General features: G+C 49.1%; 1 protein-coding gene across 49 annotated transcripts in view; it reads right to left on the bottom strand.

Annotated features, from left to right (window-relative positions):
- SORBS1 (sorbin and SH3 domain containing 1) overlaps positions 1–18,506 on the bottom strand; it is a 224,942-nt gene that overhangs the window by 83,618 nt on the left and 122,818 nt on the right. For 20 of the 49 annotated variants that reach the window (XM_053662498.1, XM_053662492.1, XM_053662486.1 and 17 more), the window contains 5 exons: positions 15,323–15,349; positions 15,091–15,203; positions 9,107–9,469; positions 5,286–5,430; positions 1,155–1,184 (listed from right to left, as the gene is read on the bottom strand). In XM_053662498.1, coding sequence (XP_053518473.1) covers positions 1,155–1,184; positions 5,286–5,430; positions 9,107–9,469; positions 15,091–15,203; positions 15,323–15,349 — 678 coding nt within the window. Of the gene's footprint in view, positions 1–1,154; positions 1,185–5,285; positions 5,431–9,106; positions 9,470–10,062; positions 10,759–15,090; positions 15,204–15,322; positions 15,350–18,506 lie in introns of all 49 variants that reach the window. The other 29 variants (XM_053662536.1, XM_053662505.1, XM_053662508.1 and 26 more) reach the window with 7 other exon arrangements.

Consider the following 18,506-nt stretch of genomic DNA (forward strand, 5'->3'; position numbering starts at 1 on the left):
CCCTCCCAGCACCAGCTGCCTGAGGGCAGCACACTTCCCTGACATGGAAGCCTGTCTCCGTGTTCGACACAAAGTAGACATTCAATAAAATGACACGTGAGTCGGTGGAGGCCCCTACGGAAACCAGGGACTCCCATCCATCAAGCACTTCGTGAATGCCATCGTTCAGTGCTGAGCTGTTTATAAGAGAACATCTGACAGATAAGAAACTGTTCTGCAGTTGAGATCAAGAGTAACCTTGATCTCTTGCAGCCTACAGCTGCACATTAGTAAGTGGTAGAACCAGGATTCAAAGCTAAATAGCTACAGAAAGCCACGTGGAAATGGCTAAACATTCCCACTCCTGGGTTTCCTCAGTTGGAGCCTACGTGGGCCACTCCTCCCAGTCCTGCTCTCATTATCAGGGAGCAAGCCTGGGTATCTGACTGGATTCGTAGTCACTCCCCACCACTGCTACCTCCTGATGATGCTTGCTACTCAGGTGTGGTCAGTACAGAGGGCAGTGTCAGCATCGCCTGGCAGCCGGTTTGAAATGCACATTCTTTCCCACACCCATTCAATCCAAATCTCTGCACATGCAGCCTAAGCCTTGACCAGCTGTCCAGGAGATTCTGATGCCAGCTCAAGTTCAAGGAGTCAAGCTCACACGCACCCTTCCAGACACTGCTGGTCCGGAGGCGCTCACCTGGGTCCATCATCCCCAGGTGACCTGCTAGCATCTGAGCTTGCCACTCAAAATGAAGAGAACTTTCCCATGTTTCCCACCCCCAACCTGTTACATCCTAGAAGAGGGACAGAAGCAACAGAAAGGTGACATCTTCAGCAAGGCCTGTCATGAATACTCTCCACCTAAAATGTAACTCCTTATTCTTTTTAATCAGGATATCTTGTTTTTACCCAGCAAGGCATGTATCACAGCTCATGGGAGACACTTACTAGTTGGGTCCACCTGTCTGGTCTGTCCCCATTAGCCTATAAGCTGCAGAGAGGCAGGAACCATGTCAGCTGTCACCATCCTTACTGTCCAGCAACAAACAGAGTCCCCAGAACCTCAGAAGAGCTCATAGGCTATGCTGATTAAACATCAGGTGGTAAGCAGAAGCCAGCTTTAACAGGGACAGACATTAACGAGCAAAGAAATATTTCTCACCTACCTGAAAGGCTACTGAGTCGTTTCTGCTGTTCTGTGAGTGAAAAAAAAATACACAGTGTGAGATTTACGAAGACATGATAAAACCAAGAAGTCCCGCGTTAGGACCGCAGGATCTGCGTCCTCGCTGTCCTCCAGGCTTAGATGTGAAAATACCGCGTGTCCAGTGAATACGGGGGTGTTAACACGACTCCTGTCATCTCAACCCCCTGCCCCTAGATCTGCACAGGATTCAGGGGACTGTCACTGGTTTCTGGTTGCTTACATCTTGTCTGAAGATAATCTGATCCCTGAAGGAGACCCTCCCGACTCCACTGGTTTCAAGGGAGCAGAAGTTTATACAATCCCAGTCTTGGTACCTTTGAGAGAAAGTAATTATAATCACAACCACACCGGCTACCGTTTCCTGAGCACTTGTGAACAGCCAAACACTGTTCTAAGAGCTTTCACACAGGATAACGAGTTTAATCTTCACAACAGCCCTAGCGGGTAGGTCAGAGTGGTGGAGACACCCTCCGTTAGGTACACAAACTACCCGAGGTGACACTGAACACCAGAGCTGGGTCTAAAACCTGGAATCCCCTTATCTCCTCCTCCAGGGTTCTGTCCAGCTCTAATCACCGGGCCCCCATTCCTCAACAGTGAGGTCTACGGGTGTCTGACCCTCTGAGGTGCTCGTGAGGCAAGGAGGCCAACCTCCCCTTTGGAGAGTTCTGCATGTACGTGCTATGGCATGAGCACAAAAATGACCTCTACCTTCCATAGCCGCTAAATATAAAGCAGCCACATAGATAAAAATAGTACGCTTGCCAGCCCATGGGTGCTATCATCATTCCCCTTGGCTGCGTCCCACCCTCTGTCCAGAATCGGTGTGGGCAAGAAGGAAATACAGCGGCAGCGGAGCTCCCAGCTGGTGGAAGCAGCCCTGCCCACCCCGGACCCGTGGACGAGGCTCACTCGCACTGGCTGGTCAACAGCCCAGCAGAGCTCAAGGCTCAGCTCTGCCAGCCACATGTGAGATGACGTGACCAATCATGGAACCTCATTTTCCTCAGTCTCTCCCTTAGTTCCCACATCTGTTGATTCAAAATGCTCATTGGATCCATGGATCCCAAACTTTGGTCTCCAAGCCAAGAAGGACAAGCTTCCCCAGCAGGCAAAAGCAAATTTACTCAATTTAAAACATGATGTGGTTCCTACTTCTGAGCTGTGAAATGGCTTTTCCTTCTTGGAATCACATGTGATGTTGATAACAGCAATTGTTTTGCAGGGGTGTTATTTAGCAAAGTTAAAAATTAGCAGCCCTGGCGTGGTCCCCAGACTGTTTCATGTGACAAGAGTCTGGGAACCACTGAGGTCTTGCTCTCCAGTGTGGCCCATGGACCAGCAGCACCGATACACCCTGGGAGTTGGTGAAAAACGCAGAATCTCATCCCTGCCTCAGATCACATAAATCTGAGTCTGCAAGTTAGGAAGACCCCCAAGACTCTAGTGCAATAAAGACCAAGAAGCTTTGCCCTGGCTGGGTCGCTCCACTGGTCAGAGCATCATCCCGACACACCAAGGCTGTGGGTTCGATCTCTGGTCAGGGTGCATACAAGAATCAACAAATGAATGCATATATGCGTGAAACAAATCAATGTTTCTCTCTCTCATATCAGTCAATCAATCAATATAGAAGCTGAACCAGGGGACTCATACATCTCTTTCAGTCCTGAGAGTTTTCTGATTCGAGTCCTCCTACCAGACTGTCATAAGCAATCTGCCCTCAGACTCAGGAGAGGGGAGCAAGGGCTGCTTTGTGCGTGGCCTCCAGAGGCAGGCCAGACACGCGGCGCCCCTCCGTTTGTTTGCAGTGCAGGGAGCTGGCTGCCAGAGATGGGGTTAGTAATCACACTGTGTGCCCCGGTCAGTCTGGGCAGGAAAAAAGGGAACCTTTTTTTTAGGATGACTAAACTAGAATTCCAGAAGAGAAGTAAAGTTATCATTCCCTTAGGAGACTTTGCAACAGTTAAGAAATTGTTTTTACATGAAATTATCTGTGAGGCAAAACAGAGCTGCCAGGCTCGGTCAATTCCAAAACAAAGCCAAAAACGCTTGACCTAAACCCCACTGATGATCAGTGAGCCAGGCTGGGCCAGCGAGGCGCGTCCATTCTCCTTCACTCTTCCTGCCCCACCTGCTTGGGGGAACATATGGTTTGCTCTTTATGGGAAGCTACTTCTAATTCCAAAAAAACCAAATGTATCCTTTTTTGAAGGATGTGCGATTCAGGCTGCACAATTCTAATTTTTGAGCTCAAGGGCAGGGCTTAGACAAAAGAAAAAGGTAAGAGCCAAAGGCATTTGGGCAAATAAGAAGAATCGTTTGTTTAGGGAAGAAACAGACAGGGGCGGCAGGTACTTCTGGGCCCAGCGATGCCTCACTAGGTGTCATCAGAGGGACTTGGCAGGCCCAGCTGACATTATACTTGGCATTTCCCAAAAAACCAAGTTGCCTTGAGAATGAATCCCATTTTTAGAGAAACTGCTTTTCCTTCTGGGAACTAATTTGCTTCTGTTTGACTGGATTTTTTTAAAAGATGAGTCATAAAGAAGTGCATAGAGAACCAAAATTTCACTTTGTCCTGCATTATGGGCACTTTCCGGGCAGAGAAAGCTATTGCTGAGAGGAGAATGGGCTCTTACATAATTTAGTGTGGGGTTGGGAGCACTTTTATTTTTGAAGAACACAGATTCACGGGTGGAAATTAATATGGGAGTTGCACATAGTGAAAAAAATAAAATTACTAAAATAACTAAGATTTGAGTGGGAAGATTTTAAGTGAGAGAAATGTTCCATTCATCTGTTTTTTAAGTTGGAAGCAGGAAACAGAAAACTCCATTTAATATGGAGAACAATTAAAAATAGACTTCAGCCCTGTCCTCGTCCAAGTTAATGCAGAGAGAGAGGCGGAAGGGAGGGAAACTATGAAGCAGGCAAGAAGGAAGTCAAAGAAAATGAAGATTTGGTACGAGCTTTGCACTCTGAACAAAATAATTAAACCTCCACTGTGCTTTGAAATTTACTTTTCCACACTCAGAAACCCAGAAACTTGGAAACTTTACATTTGACATTGAAAAGGCCTTTGGGGAAGGAAAAGTTTGTTCTTCTATTAAATTCCAAAAACAAAAAATCAGGCTTTGGGATCATCTTCTGGAATTGTAAAGCAGAAGGGTCAACACACGCAGTTCTCACCTAACAGCACTTCTGTTTCACCTAAGATGCCCTGCGAAGAAGGGGAAGAAGCAGTCGGAGGAACCGTAGAAAACAAACATGGGGTCCCTCTGCCGAGCCATCTGGGGCCACGGAGTGAAGGGGTGAACAGCCACTGCCGTCCCCAGAGGGTTGTACCGAAAGGCAGCTCAGCGGGGCAGCTGCTGGCAAGAACGGAGCTGGTGAGTCACTAAGAAAAAGTCCAACAGCCTCTGTCTGAGAGGTACAAAAAATTGTTCTACGTTTTAGAAAATATTCCATCCACTATGTTTTCTTTTTATAATTTTGGCACTCAAAATTTTGCTTTCTACAGCCCTGGCTGGTGTGGCTCAGTGGATTGAGTGCAGGCCTGTGAAGCAAAGGGTCACTGGTTTGATTCCCAGTCAGGGCACATGCCTGGGTTGTGGGCCAGGTCCCCAGTAGGAGACACATGAGAGGCAATCACACATCGATGTTTCTCTCCCACTCTTCTTCCCTTCCCCTCTCTCTAAAAATAAACAAAATATTTTAAAATTTTGCTTTCTAGAAAAACTCATGATGTCAAAGAACTAAATGATTTAGGACACCACTGAAAAGAGGTGTTACTGCACCTCGATTTTCCAAACACAGCTCTGGATAGAATTCTCATGATGAATTGCAGGGCACTGATTTTCTCTCTCTACCTTTTCTTTCTTTTTGGTGCTAATATCTGCCAGAGGGGGCGGATCAGGGGTCTGCGGTCTGTCTGCTATGATCTGCCTTGTGGGTTGTGGACCAAAGTGGGGCAAATGGCCTCGGGGAAGAATGAGATTTGTGAAAATTTCTTTGGAAAGGCAGAATGACGGACCCGGATGTCATGGACCAGGGAGACGAGGAGGGGTGTGTGGTGAAGCTCTCTTACCTCGGTTGTGCTGCAAGAGCACAATCGTGGGGTTGACAATGGTCGTGGAGGGGTAGGCAGACGACGGCTTGCTAACTGGCGTGAAGGTGTGGGAATCGGTACCAGCACGGGTTGGAGAAACTTCATCTAGCAGGGGACTGGAATCCTGAAAAGAAAGCAAACATTGTAACTTTCAGGACACGAAACCTAGAGCTCATGCTTTTTAAAAAGAAATTTAAAGCTTTATAAGGACCTTAATTATAAAAAGAAATGTAATTAATGAGACATCACGAATTCCAGTTAGAAGCTTAATCTGGAATGCTTGTTCTCTGTGTTGGTATTAGTAAAGGGGGAGAGGGGAGGTAAAGTTATCAAAAGTCTCAGCAACATCATTCAGTTTTTTCACCTGGTAACGATTGTGGATCAATCCAGTTACTGAAAAAGCAAATTCAAATCAAAGTGGAAAAAACATGCAAGACTCATGCAATTCCAAACGCGATCCCAGGATGAGAGCTGGTTTAATTGGGAAAAATTAGGAAAGTTTAGTATGCGTGTTTAAAGAAACATGAGACAATGTGAGGACAGGAAACCATAGATGCAGGAATAGAAAGAGTTAAGTGTGGGTGCTCTTGGAAAGCCTTTCTCACCCACGTCGCTGAACAACCTTCCTAGCACTTGCTCCTGAGATTCAGACAGCATCCTGTCCTACCAGGATGTGGTTTTCACTCCAATATCGAGTGACAAAGATCTCTGGAGTAAACACTTGTGAAAAGCCTGACTTTTAAAAACCTAAGCACATCTCCCAGAAATATCAATAAAATTATTACTACATACTCACATTACAATCTGCATGATGGGAATAATGCCAGTCTTTCTAAAGACAGGAAGCAAGACCTCAAAATGTAGTGAGGACATGTAGACAGTTTCTTCTATCACACCTACAAATTTTGCAATGCTTCTATTTCACAATTTACAGACCCTAACACCAGAATACCATCCTTAAAGGGATTGGAGAACATGACTTTGTCACTCTCCAGATAAAAGCATGGCACACCAGCAATTCCCATGCTCCACCAGAGACCATCGCTCTGTAAGTACTTGCAGGACGAGAGCCATGCCTCCCTACCTCCTCCCCTGCCCCCACCCGGCACAGTGCCCTGCAGACGGCAGGTGCTCAGTAAATGCCACATGAATGATAGGAGCTGCCTACCAGCAAAGGTGTTTCTGCACAACTTTTGTCCAAAAGGACAAAAGTTCAAGAGAACACATGACCACCAAGAGGGGATGTGAGTGTCAGGACCCAGGACAGCTCCCAACACACAGTAGGGACGGCTTCTTAAAAAACCCTGGCTGGGCCAGTCCAACCCTTCTGAAAGTGCCCTGATATCACAGCTGTTATGTAGGAGTGGCAGCTCAGTTTAGTGAATAAAACTCTTCCCCGAGACCCCAGTATGGCACAATGTGAGCTTGCACAGATGTGTTTCATCTCGATTTTTCATTTGTAAAGTGGGAAAACAATTACACTGTCCAGATTTATTCCCAAAGTGATGTAATACAGATAAAGGGCCCTTCAGTGAAAACCCTGGCATGATGCAGCCAAGAAACACATTAACTCAGGCACGCGGCTCTTCACAGTCAGTACCGCCTGTGATGCCTGGAAGGACCACTCGAGCAGGAAGCATTTTATAAACTTTACTCTGGGGCACAAGTCTTATTTCTGGGATGTTACAATAATGGTTGTTGACTAAAAAACCTGGACAAATTCACATGAATTTTTGGCTTCCTTCTTACTGTCAAATAGCTGCTGATAGAGCAGATGCCGACTTGTGGTTTGGCCACCATGCCCAGGGGATCTACTCTCCTTGACAATCCTCATTCAGTTGGGGAACCCAAGCAGCTTACTTATTCACCTCTTACTTTGTTACCTGGGGCCTTGTAGTTGCCAGGCCAACCAAAGTCTCCCAGGAAGCCCATACCAGGTTGATCAGTTGGGTCTGAGGAACTGAGTACACTGTCCCAACCAATCTGCCCTGGCACCCCTGAAAAAACTCAACACGAGTCCTGAGATCTACACAAATGATAACGTACAGGATGCACAACAAAACTGCTCACAACATATACCAGCCACTAAAAAGAAGCCTCGCCTCACACACTGCTCTAAAGAAACATCCTGCGCCCAAGGGAAGAATACCTGTATTCTTCAAAGCAAGGGCAGCTTCTAAATTCACCCACAGGTTGGGTTAGGGTGAGGTGAGTGCACCAGGGAACAGTCTAGCCTTTTCCTCCAACAGGGCAGAGTTATAAAGCTCGAAGACAGGCTATTCAAGCCCTGGCCCCTGTGTGGGGAGGCCCTGACCCAACTGCAATGGCTGCATCAAGAGCTTGGAGAAGAGGATCCAGCCCAGGATGTCGCCATGCCCAGCTCTGCGTTGGAATCTCACTATAATTTATCTTAAAAGCCCCCTCCACCCCTCCCAACTTTCCCTTCTGCTTTCTGCATAACCTCTGCATGAGTGTAGTGAGCCATTTGAGCCCTTTTGTAGGCATGTGCTCACCCCCTGAGACAAAGGGATGTCAGTGAACGTTTAGCTCCATCAGCCAACTGCATGACCCTGTATCTCAAAATGGGGTCCATGGACCCTCAAGTGTCGGAATCCCTAGGATTCACATTACCAAGTGGTCTGAGTCCTAGGTCCCCAGCCCACTCACTCAGAATTCTAGGAGCAAGACCTGGAGCTGATAATTTAAATGAGTTTTCCTGCTGCTCAGATAATCCCATGTCCACTGAACTTGAGAATACCACCCAGATAAACCCTGAGAGCAGGGGCTGGGCCTTGTTCAAGGTTGTACACGGAGAATTTAGAAGAATGCCTAGGACATGGTGGGAACTCAGTGATTGTTAATTAGCCAGCTACTTGTTCTGAGGGACTCTGGCCCCCACTTGTTGGGGCAAATCCTCAGTAATGTAGCTAACACTTATTGGGTGCTGCTCTCTCTGTGCCCAGGACCATAACTGAAGCTTTCACATGCTTACCCCACTGCACCCCACAGCCCTGAGCATAGATCCATGCACCCCTATTTTATAACCACACTTAGCTCCTTTCTGTCTCTCAGTCCCCAGGGCTCCTGAGAAGAGAACAGACTGCGTACCTGGATTAAGCTCTTCCCTAAAGCACTTGGGCTTTCCCACCTATGCTGGGGACCTGTCCCTCAGGTTGTGGGACCTGAAGTGTCAGGGCCCTTGAACTTCAGGCCCAATGAGGCGCTGTGTTGCCACCAAGGCCCTGGGAGCCACTAGTCAGGGGCCCCAACAACATTTTGCCTTTTGAGGAAACAGCCCTAATATTTGAACAAGGCTTTTATGCCCATTCTGTCAATCACATTCTTTTTTTAACCTAGTCCCTGCCATTGCTGTTTAGAAAAGAGTTTGTTTGCTTGCTAAATCAGCACAAGTGACTCTCTTCCTCCCCTGCTCCCTGGTGGAGAAGCTGCTGCTGGCTTTTCCACGCGGTTCTTCAGCTTTCCTTCGCTCTCAGCATTGCCTCTGCTGGCCTGTGGCAGGCAGCACCAGCAGAGGCAGGGCCACGGAGGTAATTTTCTCTGAGGGAAAACAAAGGTCTTTCAGGAGGACGTGCATTCGGAACAGGACAGCGAGGAGAGCCCCAGGGACACACGTGGGAGGCATGCACTCTAGGGACAGCAAACACGGTTCCAGTTGTCACGCAAGCACAGCAGCAGCCAACACTTCCCTCGAGACTTAGTACTTCAGTGAGAAAGGGGTTTTTTACTGCCGGGAGCAGACATTCAGGAAAGCCGTGAGGAAGGGGTCCCAGCGAGCTTACGGTACTTGAAACAGCTCCCGTGAGGTCAGGCTCCGAGACTCGGTGCAGGCCCTCCGGAACCGGGGGGACCAGTGGAGGTGGTGGTGAGAAGGATGGTGGTGTCTGGCTAACGGGGGGGTGGGGGCCGGGCGTGCCGCCTGGCGGGCTGTGGTGGGGCCGCCTCTGCAGATGAGGGGGAATGAAATCATCTAGAGTCGGGAAGGTCAGAGGTGAGCCGCCAGGGGCGGTGGCCGGGACTGGGGGCCCCAGTGGCCCCAGAGATGCTGGAGGTCTGGCAGTGCCTTCTTGCCCTCTGTCGGTATTAACCAGGTAGAGAGGGACAACTATAACCTCAGGCTGGGCTGGGCTGGAAGAAGTGGCATCCTGTGGGAAATAAGGGGGTCGTTACATAAAGGGGTGCGCAGCAGGGAGAAGGAATCCCATATTTAAACAGTTGAGAGTGGACATGCAATGATGCACTCTGAGAACTATTTAATCGGTGCCCTTTCCTCAGAGTGCATGAGACAGTCGGTGCTAGCCAGCTGGCCTCCTGACGCCCTGTGACACAAAGGGAGCCCCATCCAAGTGTACTTTCCGTCCGTCTATTTTTGAATCCTTTTAACACTTTATGAGAGAGAAAGAGAGACGACAGGCAGGCAGGCTGTGTCTAACCCCCAACGCCGCTTGCGGAGCCTGAAAGCTTGGGAGTAAATACAATTTTTTGGACACCTTTTCAGAAAACGTAAACACACTCTCTCTCACCATAGCGTTAGTCCTTGTATTCCACGCGCCTGCATACTTACATGTTGACAGGAGAGAGAGAGAGGGAGACAGAGGAGACTGTGCTGAGGTGTTTAGAGAGAGGAGTTCAGGATTCCAGCCGCAGCAGTATTAACGAGGAAAGGAGGGCAGGGCAGCCAGAAAACAAACGAGCTCTCCCGTGAGTAGAAGACACACAAACATTCCTAATTCCTTGCCTTGGCTGGATAACACGGCTGCAAAAGGTAAGGCTCTTTTCTCCTCCGGTTTTCGGGATCAGAGGTACCCCGGGGGCCTAGCACAGGTGGTCCCACTGCGTCTGGGAACGAAGGCCAAGTCCCCAGGGCAGGACTCTCGCTGGGGTTAACGGCATCTTTATGGGGGTCAGAGAATAGCTTGGGAGGGTGAGGAGGAGCAGAGGGTGGCTTCCCGGTGCCGGCTGTGCGGGAGACAATGCTGGGAGCCGGTGCTCGAGTGCCTTTGGCTGGGTCACGTGCAACACGAGAGAGGCTTTCCGATGCCACCGGGCCAATGTTACTGGATAAACATGGTACATATAAGCTGCTGACCTTTTTATCCCCAACTGCCTGATGACGTGGGTTAGAGCTCACATTCCCACTGTAAACTGTCCTGGCGGCTGCACAGTGGCGCTGGGGTTGGGAGGAAGCACTGGGGACAGCAGAGCCCAGAAGTGAGGGCCCAGGGCACACCGCACCCGTGGGAGCCCATCTGGCTGCCAGGGCCTCAGTGACAGGCTGCAGGGGTGAGGGGCTCTGCTGGCTGGGGGTGCTGGGTGGGGCGTAAGGCTTTGGTGAGCTCCGGTAGAGCGAGTCCTTGCAGGTACTGTGGAGGGAGGGGGGCTGCCATGCAAAGCGGCCCTCTTTAGGGAGAGGCGGGCGTGGGGGAGAGAGAACCTTTAGTATTATTTTCAAGAGACAATGTCAAGACAGGGAAAAAAGAGAAAGGAGGGGAGATGGAAAGAAGGACGACCATTAGAAACAGCAGCATAACATGACCGGAAGAAAAAACAATTCTAGACATGTTTTTAAGCAAATCCTCAAATTCGACTCCTCATGGAGTCCCCACCGCTCTCTGGGTCAGGTGGGAGACTGACTCATACTCACCTGGAGAGGAAGGCCCCGCTCTCCCTCACATCCCAGCGAGGCTGAGCTCGGCCCTGCACAGGCCGCGCGCTGAGTCAATTTCGACACCAGTCCTTGGTGGACCTGCACCCTTCCAGACCTCCTGACCGAAGGCGGGTGCCCAACGGCTAAATGCCAGTGGAAGAAGCCCCAAGCCCCCAATTTTCGACACCTCCCTTCCTCTAAGATTCTTCTTTTATGACTTTGGCTTTAAAAGCTGAAGTTCAGTAAAGTGCTCAAGTGTCTTGCATTCTTTTCCCTTAGGAAATGTGGAATTGGAAGAGTCTTCCTTATTTGTGCTCACAGGAGACAGATGTCCTAACTGAGTCACTGGGTTTTAGTGCACAATTCCATAAGCATAACAAATGAAAGCTCCCCAAGAAAAGAAGGCTGAGGACTTAGAATCTCCATGTGCTCTTTTCTCAGAGGAAACGGTCTGATGGAACTAATTATCAGAAGGAAGACAGGCATGAGATTAAACACATGTAGTCCCCACTTTTTGGTGTGCACAGAACGAAGGGACCAGGCAATGAAGCCCTTGATGGGCCTGCCAGGTTGGACTGTACCAGGTCTACCACAGTCCAGCCCGGTCCCATTCCCACCCAGCTCCCTAGGAGGCACAGAGAATCCACAGAGAATGGGTCAGCCCCACGGCTCCTGGCATAAGGCCAAAGCTCTGGCTCCAGGTTCGGAGCTAGAAAGCCATCATTCACAGCTCATTCCCTCTCCCTGGGCACGACTCTGCCTTGGGTCTCGGTGGGGCAGAAGGTCAGGAAAGGAGGCAAATCTCCAGACTGATCCTGGTTTCAATGAGAGCCATCTGTGAACCTGTGGCTCAACTGGGAATTAGACCATAAGATGAGCGAAGTTTATTTTCTTAGTGTTGTAACTGAGTTGCGTCTGCATCCCCCCCAAATTCATAAGCTGAGCCCCTAACCCCGAGAAATGAGTTTTAAAGGTGGGGCCTTTGGGAGGCAGTTAGGGTTAGATAAAGCCGAGAGGGTGGGGCTCCATGATGTGGCTGGGTCACGTGCAACACGAGAGAAGCTTTCCGATGCCACAGGAAAAGAAAGTGACCAGAGCTCTCTCTCTCCCCACCATGTGAGCCCATGGTGAGAAGGCAGCCGCCTACAACCCAGGAAGAGAGCCCTCACCAGGAGCCAGACAGGCCAGCACCTTGGTCTTGGACTTCCCAGCCTCCAGAACTGTGAGAAATAAATGTCTGTTGTGCAAGCCACGCAGCTATGGTGTTCTGTTATAGCAGTGCAAGCCAAGACACCTGGATGTTCTTCACTGGCCCCTCTCCTTAAAGATAGCCCAGTTCCAGAAGAAAACCAGAACGTCCACCAAACGGCACAGAGGAGATGCATTAGAGTTTGGACACTATGTGGCAAATGGGTTGTGACCAAAAACTGGGAGGGTACGAGGGTGTGAACCTATTTTGAGGTTGTTTTTTACTTTGTTTATTTTTTTATGGAGTGCAAGTGGCAAGGGGGAAAGGATGTTAGCAAGAATAAATGAGAAATAAAAAAAGTTTTTGAGTCTGGATTAGAATATAAACCCAGAAACAGTAAACAACCTATCACTTAACAAACTCAAGTTTTCAAGTAGCCTGGAAGGAGAAGAAGCTATCTGAGGATGGGGGTTAACCTGACATCTGTCCTTTCTTCAGGGTGCCCGTGACAGTGCCAGTGGGATGTGGCCGTAGGTACCAGCCAAAAAGATAAGACGAGTGACCCTCTTCAGTAGTAATGAGGAGCAAAGCTTCCAGATGCACTCACTTGGTTTCCGTGAGCGCAGGCTGGGGGTCGGAGCTTACAGACTAACTGATGCTCTCTGGGAACAAAACACTTGAACTAACACGCACCAAAGGGACTGTGGGGTAAGCTGATAGTGGTTATCTAGGGACGTAAGTAAAAGACAATTTAGAATTAGACTCAGATTTATTTTTCCTTTGAGCTCCCACGTCCCACGTGTGATTCCTTCTTGTCCAAACATAGAAATCCACTTCAGTGGGGTTTAAACTTAATTTGGCTGTGGCTGTATATGGTGCCGCAGCTGCATGACATCAGGCGCGAGCCTTCCCAGGGCCCTGACCCTGTAGAGAGGACGCTTCCCCAGGGTGCCGACCACGCACGCAGAGCCAAAGGCCTTCCTGCCTTGGGGCTTCTTTTGCCCTAAAGGAGGAGCTGGACACGCACGGTCCCTTTGCATGGAGGGAGCCGCCTTCTGCTTCGTATAAACACTGTAGGAGCCACACGGGCAGTTGCATCCTCCCCAGAGTACAGACTATTCGTAAAATTTCATTTCTCTTATTAGAAGGTGAGATAGTGAAAATACGGGAAGAATCTGATATGTTCCTAGTTTACACGGTTCTGGGAACTACCGATCCCCCCGTCCACTGGGGACACCAACATGATGACGCTCCAGGAGAGGGCAGCCCTGGCTCCCTGTTACTGTCAGAGAGCAGGGCAGCAGGTCCAGGCTGGCAGGAGGAAAGGCAGCCTCCACCCCCAACCACGTGCCCCTCGTACCCCAACCAAGTCCCTTCAGAGGACATGCACAAGTACTCAATAAACCTGCAGTAAATAAGTATGTAATTTTTATTTACTTCACATGCTTTCAAAATCATGTCTTTTGAAGAGCTGTTTAAGAAGCCAAAGGGAATAAGTGAACTGTCTTTGAGCTAAGGCACTGATGGCGGAAGAGGATGTGCTCTTACATTTGCCTTGAATGAATCCGCACTGCCTCCTAACCTGGAACAGAGCCAGCTGCATCCACTCTTGAGATGGCAGAGAAGGGAGCCCTGCCCCAGGCAGCACACTCGTCTGTCGGGGAAGGTCTGAGCCAGGGAAACCGATGGCAAGCCATTTACTGGACAAGTGACCTCCCAAGTCCCCATGTCTGATGAAGACTTCAGGAGGTGCTTTTGCAGCTGTTGGTTCCAACAGGGGCCGTGGGTGCTCACGGCCATACCTAAGACAGGCAAGCCATGGAGGGGGCGGGAAGGCTTAGTGGTGCTGCCCACACTGGTGGGCAATTAAGCAACCAACTGTAAGCTTGGGGAGACGGGGGTCTGCAGAGAGGAAGGGGGACATTATCTCTGACTTCGTTTCACTTCAGGGGCCAGTGCAATTTCATGGCCTCAGGAAGAGAAACCAGAGGCTCACTGGAGAAGGATGTGGGAGGCAGGAAGGAAATGCAGAGTTCCCGGGCTCTTGGAGAGTTCTGGGAGCACTGTGACAGAAAGTAGGCACTGGGAAGTGGACCACGTGAGGAACACATTCCTGCAACACATTTTGGGCTGCAGGGCTTCCTTTAAAAGAAAGGACTGCTCTGTTCCATGGCTGTGGCTCCTCCGTGTAAGCGCTCTTCACGGATTGCCTGAATTAAAACTGGGCCTGCTCCTTTCACCAAAAGGGCAAAGTAGCCTCGGGTCGGGGAGGGAAGAAAGATCAGGAAAATAGTCTGCGGGGAAAGGCTCAAGCAAAATGATCCCTGTTCCAAGTCGTACACCTTGGAGTTTGGGGCAGGGGGAGGGATTGTTTTTGTTTTTTGTAAGGGAGGCCTAAGTGGTTTAAGCTCCACTGTACCGCCATCCTCACACTAGCTGCCTGCTCCTGGGCCTTGGGACGAGGGTCTGGCCGCAGCCGCCCGAACTTAATCCGAAAAGACAGAGTTGCTGGAACTCGTACAGCCCCTACCGCAGCAAATTAATGGAATAAACCTGAGAGTGCACTCTTCCTTTGAATATTACACTCTAAAGAGTTTTTAACAAACAGGCTCAGAACTGTTCCCTACTATTCAAAGCCAAATGATTCTCTCTTCCAGAACATTCCCAGACAGACTTAAACATGGTCAAACACTGGGCCCATATTTCCAATACCCTGGTGCACAACCAGCCTCACCCTGTGCCTCTGTTTCCCTCAACCCTGGCTTCTCCCTCACTGATTCCTGCAGAGCTTGTCCAGCGTTGGCCACCAGCAAAACTCTGAGCCCAGCCCATTACCCAGCTGAGCAATCGGGAAGCTTGGACTAAAGCAAAAACACTTAAGAACTGGTGCCACCCGGCTGTCCCCACCCCGCCCTGGAGCACATGCCTACCTGGGGCTTGTCGGAAGGAAGGTTGGGATGCACACTTCTGTAGCCCTTGGCAGCAAGGGAAGAGGGCTGAGCGTTTCCATTGGCATCGGCGTTGGAAGAAGGCCTCCACTCATCTGAGATGGAAAAAAGAAAACAAAAAAACCTCACTCCCAAGGAACACTCCCTGGTTCCCCTCTGACTGAAGGGCCCCGGGTGGAAGGCAGGGACAGGAAGAATGCAAGGGAAACCATACCTGCCGAGGGGCTCTCTGACTCCAGAACTATGTGTGGTGCAGAAAGGATGAAAACAAGACAAAAAAAGGGGTGGGGGAGACAGCAGTGGTTACATTTGCAGGAAACAGCATGCACCGCACAGAAAGACGCAAATCCAGCACCCCACTGCCTGACACAAAATGCCCTCAGTCCCGATGGCCTAATTACCATAGGAACCCACTCCAAACCATGATGTGCTCACAGGCGCTGACCTTTGAAAACACAAGGCTCGCATTCACAGCAATGAAGAAACAATTGTTCCTTGACATTCTTATTTTACAGACTAAATGGCAACAGAACTTCACTGTCCAGTGCCTCCTCACTAACTCTCGTTCCCCTTCTTCACGCCTGATGTGGGCTCAGCATGCCCCCTCCTCATTAGCAGGCTGGACTAATTAACAGACCCAGGAGAGGGAGAAAGAGATCAGCACTTTTTCTGTCGGTCTTGGTGCTGGGCTAGAGAGAGAACCTTTCAGCCCAGAGGTATGTGAGGTGGTTAAGAACATTTTTTTTTCCTCCCTGGCTGCTTTTCTCCTTTCCATTAAACGAGCCACATAAACATTTAAAATCTAATCACCCCTTTCTGTGTTTTCATCACACTAGAAGGCACCCTTGTTTCCCTTTGGCGGGCTCTCTATCACCCTGCCCTCCCAGCCACTGCTCGATGCATCTCAGACCCACTTAAAGCCACCAGGCAACAGAGAGCACAATGGTTATTAGCTCTCCTGGGAAGGCAGGCGGACCTCCGTTCAAATACTGACTCCACCATCCATGGACTCTGTGTTCCTGAGCAAGTTATAAGCCTCAGTTTCTCCATCTGAAGAATGGGGATAATTGGATGTCTATTTCATAAGTATTGGTATAAGAATTAAATGATGTAACACATGAGAAACACTTAGCCCAGTGGCTGGCAGAGCTTGGTAAATGTCTGCTCTTACGATCTTCTGCATCATCTCTTGTCTCCATTCTCTATCCTCCATCTAGCCCAGGGGTCAGCAAGCTTTTTCTGTAATGAGCCAGACAGTAAATGTTTTAGGCTCTGAGGCCACCTGATCTCAGTGGGGAGTATGCAGCCCCTCCGCTGCAGCACAAGAGCAGATATAGATGCTCTGTGTATGAATGAATGTTCCAATACATCCAATACAATGAATGGCTATATTCCAATACACCTTCACTTACAGACACAAATTTGAATTTCATAGAATTCTCATGTGGCCTATTACATTATTTTGACTTCTTTTTCAACCATTCAAAAGTGTAAAAGTCATTTATAGTTCATGGGTCGTGTAAAAAGAGGCATGGCGGCCTCTGGCCCACGGGTCAAGTTTGCCACCCCCCGTTCTGTCCAATGCCTTCACTTCCCCCTCCCTGCGTGTCTCCTCTTGTCTAACCCTGTGCAGAGACAGACGGGGAGTGATCCAGCAGCTCTCACAGCCCATGGCTCCATTTCAATGCGTGTCCCTCAAGGACTAGTGATGGGCCTCCCAGATGTCAAGTTGAGATTGACAAATGTTGACTGAATACCTCTCTAAGTGCCAGATGCGGTCAGTCACCTTTGCTCCAATTTAGTATTTCATTTAGGCGCACAAGTCTGTGACGTAGGTAATCATTTCATTTCATGGATGAAGAAACAGAAACTGACTTGCCCAAAGTCACCAAGCCAGGAAATGACAAAGCAGTCAGCCCAGGTCTCCAGAATGACGTACCGCTCTCTGTCCACCACCCACAGCCACCACTGGCCACTGAGCAGAGCCTACATTTCAGGGAGGTGGTGGGAGCCACAAGGTGGCATTGCTGCGTCAGAATCACGGGGAAGGCTTGTGAAAACGGACTGCTGGGCTTCACCCCTGGGTTTCTGCCAACTCGGTGGTAGGAGGTTAGATCTGAAAATCTGCATTTCTAACACGCCCCCAGACGATGCAAAGGCTGATGATCCACAGCCCACACTCTGAGAACCACCGACACCAGCAAGACCTGAAAACACCCTTATTCTGGAAAACTAACTGTATCTATTTTTGCTTATTTTCCCCCCTGTAAGTCACAGTTTTTACATGTTTCAGGTGCATATTCCTTTAGCAGGTTGTCTGTTACATTTCTGCCCTTCCCTTATGGACAATGCACAGGTGTCTGTCTTCTCTTCCCAGCCACGGGAAATGTACAGGACTTGACTTTTATTCACGTCACTACAATGGAGAGCGTGTGTGACCAAGGGCAAGCTGTTTGTCACTTCTATCTATGTACACCTCACAGGGTTGCTAAAGATCCAGGTCTGTGAAGTATCCTCTAAGTGACCATTTCCTAAGTATCTAAGTGACACTCTCTGCTGCATCTGCCCAGAGCCCTGGCCCAGAGATGTCCTCACACCTAACAGGTCCTGAAACACCAGGTGACATGTGGTGACAATGGTTCTCACTCCTCCCCTAAGTAATTTCTAATTCACCTTTTCTAACAAATCTATTAGATTTACAAATATATTAGAATATCAATAGTGCTGAGTGAGGGACTAGTCAACAAAGGACGTGAGCTTTGTACGTGGATTTTGGGACATCTTATTTTGCTTCCTCTTTGGTTCTCAGTTGGGTTGGCTACTCAGGTGACATCGATAAACAGAGAGATCATGGAAAACTGAAATGAGTCTGTCTCTTCAAAGGTCTAGAAACCAAAGGGACTCCCATGTCAGCCCCAGACCGCCAAATTTGAATGCTGACTATCCTGCTAACTGCATATCTTATGGCAAATGACTTGGCCTCATTTATAAAAGGGAGCTTATCTATCTCTTTTGAGTCACGAGGATCCAATGGAAATGAATGGCATAAAGTATGTGTTTAGTAAACAAGGAATCCAAAGCATAAGGAAAAAAAATTCCCCAGACATAGAAATAAATGAGAGTTGCCAACTTCTGCCATTTGATAAACAGTTTCAAGAACATAATATCCTTAGGGATCAGCCCACTTTTTCTTCTAATTCCAAGTTATTACAACTGTTCCCCTTACCCTGCCCTTATTAGTTCTCAGGGCCCTTGTAAGCATCCCTCTCTTCCTTTAAAGGAGGGCGGAATGTCCGAGGTTTCACCACCCTTCCTCTGTTGCCTAGTCTTCTCAGCCTTGAAGGGTGGTAGCAGCTCAGGGTCACTGTGCGCCTGAAGCAGCCTGCGGGATCTTATAC

The sequence above is a fragment of the Artibeus jamaicensis genome, unplaced genomic scaffold (genome assembly GCF_021234435.1).
Source record: "Artibeus jamaicensis isolate MK-2021 breed Jamaican fruit bat unplaced genomic scaffold, CSHL_Jam_final contig_252, whole genome shotgun sequence".
In the NCBI taxonomy this organism is placed as follows: domain Eukaryota; kingdom Metazoa; phylum Chordata; class Mammalia; order Chiroptera; family Phyllostomidae; genus Artibeus; species Artibeus jamaicensis.